The 8,541-nt window shown below is 32.9% G+C and overlaps 2 protein-coding genes across 2 annotated transcripts; both read left to right on the top strand.

Moving 5' to 3' along the window:
* Positions 1–3,717: 3,717 nt before the first annotated feature.
* Positions 3,718–5,513, top strand: LOC18016154 (geraniol 8-hydroxylase). The gene is made up of 2 exons (XM_006398021.1): positions 3,718–4,638; positions 4,893–5,513. The coding sequence occupies exons 1-2, from the start codon at positions 3,718–3,720 to the stop codon at positions 5,511–5,513; spliced, it is 1,542 nt and encodes a 513-aa protein (XP_006398084.1).
* A 1,652-nt stretch (positions 5,514–7,165) lies between these two features.
* On the top strand, positions 7,166–8,282 carry LOC112086407 (plasma membrane-associated cation-binding protein 2). The gene is made up of 2 exons (XM_024155320.1): positions 7,166–7,254; positions 7,641–8,282. The coding sequence occupies exon 2, from the start codon at positions 7,674–7,676 to the stop codon at positions 8,166–8,168; it is 495 nt and encodes a 164-aa protein (XP_024011088.1). The 5' UTR covers positions 7,166–7,254; positions 7,641–7,673; the 3' UTR covers positions 8,169–8,282.
* The last annotated feature ends 259 nt before the right edge of the window (positions 8,283–8,541 follow it).

Genomic DNA, 8,541 nt, shown 5'->3' with positions numbered 1-8,541 from the left:
TGTTCATCGTCTTCGACCTATCCGAGTATTTTTTTTATCTTAATTGTTCACCGTATTATTTTTTGTTCACATTATCGTTGTTTTCTTATTCTTCTCCTTTTTCTTTATTTTTTAGCTTTTCTATCCTTTGTTTTTTCCTTCTTATCTTTCATTGTTTTTGACTATTTCTTCTTATGTATTGTATTAATCTTCTTTGACTTCTTGATTTTTTTTCATTCGGTTTTTTCTTCGTTCTTTTCTGTTGATTTTTTTTGTTTTATTTGTCTGCCCCTTCTTCTTTGTTTTATTTTATTATCTTTGTATTCTCTAACTTATTCTTCAACATTTTCTACTATTCTTCTTTTGGTTTTATTAGCCGTTTTTATCTTCTGCTTTTTACTTCTTCTTGGTCATTTTTGTCCTATCCAAACTTTTTTTTCTTTCTAATTTTTGTTTGTCCTTTTCGCATCTTTACTTTCTTCTTTTTTATTTTCTTTCATCTTCTTATACTTTATTTTCTTCATCTACCATTTTTGTTCTTCTTTTTCTTTCAGTTTTCTTCTTCAACTTTGAAATCTTCATCTCCTTATCATTTTTCTTTTTCACTATTTTGTGTTACCCATCTTGATCTTATCGTTCATGGTCAACTCTATGTTCTTCTATATGTTTCAGTTTATCTTTTTCTCTTCTTTTTCTACTTCGTTTTTCCCTTTTTCCCTTTTTCTGTTTTCTTTTTTGGTTTTTTCCTCTGCGTCCTACTAGAGTATTTGGCATCTCTTACATTATTCCAAAAATAAACAGAATTCAGAAAGCCATCTTTAAAACAAGCAAAAAAAAACAAAAGACTTAAAACCTGTTCATTAGACAATGAAGATGATTTATGAAATGTTGACATGGTTTTAATCACGTTAAGTAAGGAAGAATAACTGACAACACAAAACAACAACATGTAATCGAGGAACACTATTACTGGTACAGAAAAAATGGAAAAAACGGAAAAAACAATAGAAAAAACGAAAAAATTGATTTATAAAAAATAAAGACGGTAAAAAATACAATAAAAAGCCGACCAATGTAGAAACCAAACCACAATTGAGCTTAAGATACATTTAAAAAAGTAATATATTTATATAGAGCTCTCAACTTAAGCTAGGATTTTCCACATCACATGTACATTTTATTTTCAGATAATCTCGCTCAACAGGTAATCCGATTAACGAATAAAGAGGAATTAAAAATATTTTATTAACGAATAAAGGGAGATAGAATGAGAGACCTTATAGCGAAAAATTTACTTTGCATATATTATATATGATATGATTCTAAATATTTTTTTGATTAAATTCCAATTTTTAAATTTCGTTATTTTCTATTCTAAATATTTTTTGATTAAATTTCGATTTTTAATAATTTTTATTAAATTTAAATGTTTTTTGATTAAATTTCGATTTTTAACAGTTTTTTTAATTAATTTACGATTTTTAATATTTTTATTTAATTACGATTTTTTATATTTTTTAATTAATTTAAAATTTTTAATAATTTTGTTATTAAAATTAATTTAAAAAATATAAGAAAGGGTAAAGGGTAATTAGCCACCCTAAAATTGAATGAGAGAGCTTTAACTCAAAATTTTACTTTGCTTATAATATATATGATAATATTTTTATTTAATTACGATTTTAATATTTTTATTTAATTACGATTTTTAATATTTTTTAATTAATGTAAATTTTTTAATAATTTTATTATTAAAATTAATTTCAAAAATATAAGAAGTGGTAAAGGGTAATTAGCCACCCTAAAATTGAATGAGAGAGCTTTAACTCAAAATTTTACTTTGCTTATAATATATATGATTCCAAATTATGTTTCCATTTCACAACCTATGTATTCAAATTGCAGTATACAGAGTTTGGTATGTAAAGAAAATCATCTTGTAGTGTTAGCCAATGAAGAAGAAGCCTCAGAAGCAGACGAAACAAGGATAGATTCTTCACAAAACAAAGATCTAGTGATGTTATTTTTTTTTTTTTTCTCACACTCCCGAAAGGGATAGTGATGTTATTAAGTGTTAAGAAACTTACATTTGTAATTCTAAGTAGAAGCCAAAAAACTTGTGGTATAATCATTCGGAACTAAAAAGTTTTATTGGGTTCATTTTAGACGACACGTAAAAATAAAAACATTGAGGTCAAAATTAACCTGAAAACATCACAATCACAAACTAGAACATTTGAAAACCAAACGGATCTACAAGCAAGGCGGTGAGATATCACTGAGTTTTCCTTTGCGTAGATTGTATATATCATCAAATGTATAAAGAACGTCTATGCAACATGCGCTGTACTAAACGACTTGCATATGAACCGACGAGAAATATATAGGTGGACTTAAGAAAAATTATGAATCTTTGATGGCTTCTTCTTTGGTGAATCCATGTACGTTGATGTAATAGTTGAGTCCGTGTGCAGTGTGTACCCTTTACCCATATCCTCCTGATGATCATATACGAGTAGGTAACTAAAGAAATCACTGATTAAACCCATTAAGCCAAGCATTTCTAAATAAAAGTTGTACCTCAAAATTCATAATCTCATCTCATATATGTGTCTACATGGCTAGATCTCTAACGAACTTTGTTCTAGTCATTAGCATTTTAGCCATTCAAAATTTCTTTCTTGGTTTTACCAAAAAAAAAAAAAAACTTCTTTCTTGGCTCATCAAAATGTGTGCTCTGAGTCTGAGGCTCACCTTATTCTCTTCATTTGGTCCCTTGGGGTGGTATCACCACAAGAAAACAAGGGTATTTTTGTAGGTTTTATGATTTTTCAAACATATGTCGAAAACCATTTGCAAATTTTTGACGGATATCCAACAAGTATCTGTAAAAAATTTATCTTTCATTTTTTTTAGTTGTTTGACGGAAATTCATCAAAAAATTTTAATGGATCTGACACTCATTTCTCATTCTTTCAGACTCCATCGTAGATGCTCATGATTTGCCTCTTGGATTTGGCGTAAGCTATTGAAGGTTTGGGATGTAAACCTCTTGTATCCGTTACGCAATCGGTAATGAGGAAAAAAAGGCTCTACTTGGGCTTGATAACATGGGCTGCCTTTAGGCCGTTTTCGCGATATAGCCTGCTGAATCGGGAACGAGGATACAATGTGTGCCATATAATAAACTTAAAACTAATAATACGGTTACATTACACGAATGCACTGAAATTAAAATAGAATAAAAAGAGTGAAATTCGGCACATGAGACGGATCAGTGATCTAGTTTTCAGTATAAGACGAACAAATAAAGAGATCAGATTTGAAGTTAAAATAAAAAGAATTGATAGTTAAAAATTAAGTAATGTTTTTATTTTATAGAAACAAACAACAACAATAATGTTATAATAAACTTCAAAAGATCAGATCGAATCAAGTATTGCTTCATGTCCAAAACACAAAGTCATTAAACAATATAGTAACTTAACATTGAATGTACTCCTCTTTCCTTGTAACGGTTTTTTTTTTTTTATTACCAGACCTTATATATATATTCTCTAGTATATACAGTACTAATATCAAAGGAGTAGTATATTAAACTAAATTGAAAATACCTGGCAACACATAAAATGTAAAAGAAAATTAAAAAAAGATTGCTCGTTGACTTTATCAGAACGAGATTATATGAATATCAAAACGGCTCTTCTGTTCCTTGCATCAACTCCAAAACAAACAAAAATGACAGCCATTTTCAGTATCTTCAAGATCCTAAGTCGCATGGACTATGTTTTTATCATAATCACTGTATCATCTGTTATTTTCTGGTATCTCTTTCTTTACAAACGTCGGTCTCCACCATTACCCCCGGGACCTTGGGGTTTTCCCATAGTCGGAAACCTCCCATTTCTTCAACGTGAGCTTCACACCTACTTCCAAGGGCTGGCTAAAAAGCATGGTCCCATTTTCAAACTCCGGCTCGGCGCCAAGCTAGCAATCGTGGTCACCTCCCCTGAGGTGGCACAAGAGATTCTCAAAACCAATGACGTCATCTTCGCAAACCGCAATGTCCCTGCAGTGGCTCTGGTCAACTCCTACGGTGGCAACGATATCGCATGGTCACCTTATGGACCAAAGTGGCGGATGCTGAGGAAGCTATGCATTCATAAGATCTTTAGCAACGCCACGTTGGATTCATCCACTGACCTACGTCGCCGAGAAACCAGGCGAATAGTCGAGTATTTGGCTGGCCAGGCTCGGGCCGGGTCGTCGGTTAACTTGGGAGAACAGATATTCTTGATGATTTGGAATGTTGTGACGCAGATGCTGTGGGGCACGACGGTTAAAGGAGAAGATAGGGAGATTTTTGGAGCTGAGTTCTTGGAACCGTTTATGGAAATGAATGATCTCTTGCTGAAGCCCAATGTTTCCGACTTTTTTCCGGTGTTGAGCCGGTTCGATCTTCAAGGTTTGGTTAAGCGTATGGGAGTACCGGCTCAGAAGATGGATCAGATGTTTGACCGGATTATTAATCAACGGTTGGGGATGGATAGGAAGAGTGATGGGAACGGTGAGGATTTTTTGGATGTCTTGTTGAAAGTCAAAGATGAAGAAGATGAAAGTATGCCTTTGACCATGAATGATGTCAAGGCGTTGCTCACGGTACGTAAACAAATATCATAAGTGGAAAGTGTTAATCATGTACAAACTAGTTTTAACTCGGCAATAGCTAGTTTTAGTTTTAGCTTGGCTATCACCCGAACTATTTGATTCTTGTGCCATACTTAGTTTTCTTGATAATTAATCTTACTAAGTTATACAATTTCCACCTAAATTTTATTTTCCTTGTTAAATTTTAGTAAGTTCTCATTGCAAAGACGATTTGTTAATTTTTTTTTTGGCTTGTTTATATATAGAACATGGTGTTGGGTGGTACAGACACATCGTTGCATGTTATAGAATTCGCGATGGCTGAGATATTGAACAAGCCGGATATCATGAAGAGAGCTCAACAAGAGCTTGACGAAGTTGTAGGCAAAGGCAAAGTAGTGGAAGAATCTCACATTCCAAAACTTGCGTACGTTCTCGCCATTATGAAAGAAACACTAAGGCTTCATCCTATTGGTCCACTCCTTGCTCCTCATCGCCCATCAAAAACAACCGTGGTGGGTGGCTTTACCGTCCCTAAAGATTCAACGATTTTCGTCAATGTGTGGGCGATCCATAGGAACCCAAATGTATGGAAGAATCCGTTGGAGTTTGATCCCAACAGGTTTCTTGATAAGTCTTATGACTTCAACGGAAACGACTTCAGTTACTTCCCATTTGGATCTGGCCGTAGAATATGTGTGGGGATGGCCATGGGTGAGAGGGTTGTTCTTTACATTCTTGCTACGCTTTTGCATTCTTTTGATTGGAAACTTCCTCAAGGAGAAAGAGTGGAGGTGGAGGAGAAGTTTGGGATCGTGTTGAAGCTGAAGAATCCACTTGTTGCTATCCCCGTGCTAAGGTTGTCTGATCCAAATCTTTATCTGTGAGGATATAACACAGCAATATGTTTTGTATTGGACAATCTTTAAGGTAACGAACCACTTGTAGTGCTTTTGTTAGTAAGTAACCCAATGAGCTACCCAAGGAAAATGTTAGTGAGTAACCAATCTTTTAAAATTTTGAATGAGCTTCTATGATCTCTAGAAGGTTCGTGAGTATCGTAATGATTTATAATTTATCGTATCATTTAAATCATATCTTGTATTGAAAAAAAAAAATATTGTATTGTTGTCCATTGTTTTGCTCATCGAAGACCAACGGAAATTGAAAGAACCCATGTGCATGTACATTGTCATCATGAGAAACCCATTTGTAAATGAACCGTACGTTCTAAGTAAAAGTCTCTAATAAGAGAAGCCTATAAATAATACAACTGTATCAAGATGTTAGATACAATTTATTTGTTTTAAAAAACAAGCTAAATCAACATATTTTTATTTAACTGCAGTTATTGTATCAAAATAAGATATTAAATATGCTTAATTTGAAACACCTGACCTAAAACATTTTCATTTGTAAATTGTTAAATTCATATATATCTTAATATTTTCTTATTTAATAAAATACTCCTTATGTATTACGTACAAAAAGTGTCATTCTACCATTTTTCACATGAAGATATGTACAACTCTATTATATATTTTTATTAATATACTAATTACGTTTCTTTCTCTAAACTGAAACAATAAGGATACAGTTGAGATATAAATGAAAAATTCCCATTAAAAAATATAAAACGACATCTTCTGTAAAACAAAAAAAAAAGTCTCAAAACATATCTTTTGTGAAATGGATTACGTAGTATTAGCTTTTTAGTATATATAGGAGTGTAAACCATGTTTTTAAGAACAAATAATAGTGTAACCCATGTTGTGGTGGAGATTTCATGCTTTGTCCTTAGATATTGAGGGTGGGATGTCTGTCTTCAGAAAACGATTATTTCTGATAAGTAAAATAATCTACCGTCCATCAGTCTAATTTCTTTCAGACAGCAAGACATTAGGATATTTCATTTTCTCATTTTTGTGTAAAATAATTAAAGACACGAATTTTAAAGGGGATAACAACCAATAAGTTGACCAAAAAAAGCTAGAAATATAATTAGAAATAAAACAGTTATAATTAAAGCAGGCTAATATAGCTTATTATATGTGATAAGAGGAGTATTTGCTGTTACTTACAGATCACCTTTGCAGGTCCCATTTTCTAAATTTCGCCAACTGTATTTGCAATATCAGTGCCAGCTGGTAAAACATCTTTTACAATTACGTATCTACCCTTCTCGTTCTTTCAAACTATGTCTTCTCTTTGACCCTAAACCGGTTTTGAAGAAAACCGGAATTTCAAAATGACATAATACGAAATTCTGGTTTATATTCCATAAAAAATCACTCGATTAAACCTTGGAAGATGATCTGAAATCTATATAAAAAACAAAAGAAAATTATGTGTCGATTTGGATTTTATGTGACTGATTCCGGTTTTCTATTGCAAACCGAATTTGACCGCCAGCCAACAGAAATGGGTTCTGGCGCCAACGAGGAAAAGGTAGACAACGACCGAAAAAGAAGAGGGCAGTTACGTAATTTAGGATAAAAGCAAAGGGTGATTAGAAGATAATCCTTCTATAATACGAAGGGAGCTTCTTAAAAATCAGAACACAAAAACGAATCAGTTGGAGAATTAAGAAAAACAACAAAGAAGAGCTTCAAGGAATCATCAACTCAAGTAAGTTTCATCATGAACAAAAACATATGCAAATCAATATTATATAAACATGTTCATAGACGTGAAAATATGCGTTTTTTCTTACCCGTTATTACGTTTGTTTGACATTTTCTTGAGAATCTGTAGAACTAGGGAGCTAAATATTATACATAAACTTATAAATGTGTGAAAACAAAGATTGGTATATATTGTTATAAGTTATAACCTATATTCTGTATAGGTAGATGTATTTATGCGCAAAAACGTAATAATTCAAAGGTTTATATGAATTAGATGATCTTGTCTCCTTTTTATCGTTTAGGTTAAAAGTTAAGATCTTTTCTTTTCAGTCATGTTCATGTAAATGATATAGAGAAAACTTTCTAATAATTTTTTTTTGGTTGCAGGACTATTAATAAATCAAATAAAGAAAGAAAGATATGGGTTACTGGAAATCGAAGGTTGTTCCAACAATGAAGAAATTGTTCGAGAGGAGCCCAACAAAGAAGGTTGTTGAAGAGAAGAAAGAAGAGGTTAAACCGGAACCGGTTCCAGCACCGGTGGAGGAGAAGTCACGAGAGGTGGAAATTGTGGAGGAAGTCGTGAAAACCGAAGAACCGGCCAAAGAAAAAGAAACCAAACCGGAGGAAATTACTAGCGGCGAGAAAGAGATTGAAATAGTTGAAGAGAAGAAAGAAGAGGTTAAACCGGCACCGGTTCCGGCCCCGGCGGCTGCGGAGGAGAAGAAGCCAGCGGCGGAAGAGGAGAAGAAGGCGGCGGTGGAAGAGAAGAAGCCAGCCGTGGAAGAGAAGAAACCTGTGGAGGAGGTGAAAAAAGACGTTGTTGCAGCAGCGCCGGTGATTGAAACTCCGTCGACTAAGGTCACAGAAACTCCGGTGGTTGAAACTCCGGCGGCTGAGCCACAAAAGGCTTGAGTTTTCTTCATGGTGCATTTTTACGATTAAAAAAAAACAATGTTTGTAATGGTGTGGATAATTTATTTTGTCTGTTTAATTTTTTTATAATCCATGTGAATTTTCTTGCTTGAATTATATGTTTTTATGGATCATCCAATTCTTACTTTTCTTCCAATAATTACTAAGTGCTATTTTTTAATCATAAACTAAAACTCAAACTCTATTTTCAATTCTTGTATTGTTCGATTTTATGTTTTTCCGTAAATTCCAATTCACATTATGTGGATTATTAACTCTGAATCTCGGTTACGAGTTTAGTCTAATGACTCAGACTAACCAAGATTTAATGTTTATATAATAAGATAGATCTATAGAATTTAAACCTACATAT

The sequence above is a fragment of the Eutrema salsugineum genome, unplaced genomic scaffold (genome assembly GCF_000478725.1).
Source record: "Eutrema salsugineum unplaced genomic scaffold, Eutsalg1_0 scaffold_20, whole genome shotgun sequence".
In the NCBI taxonomy this organism is placed as follows: domain Eukaryota; kingdom Viridiplantae; phylum Streptophyta; class Magnoliopsida; order Brassicales; family Brassicaceae; genus Eutrema; species Eutrema salsugineum.
This window is presented reverse-complemented; position numbering and strand designations above follow the sequence as displayed.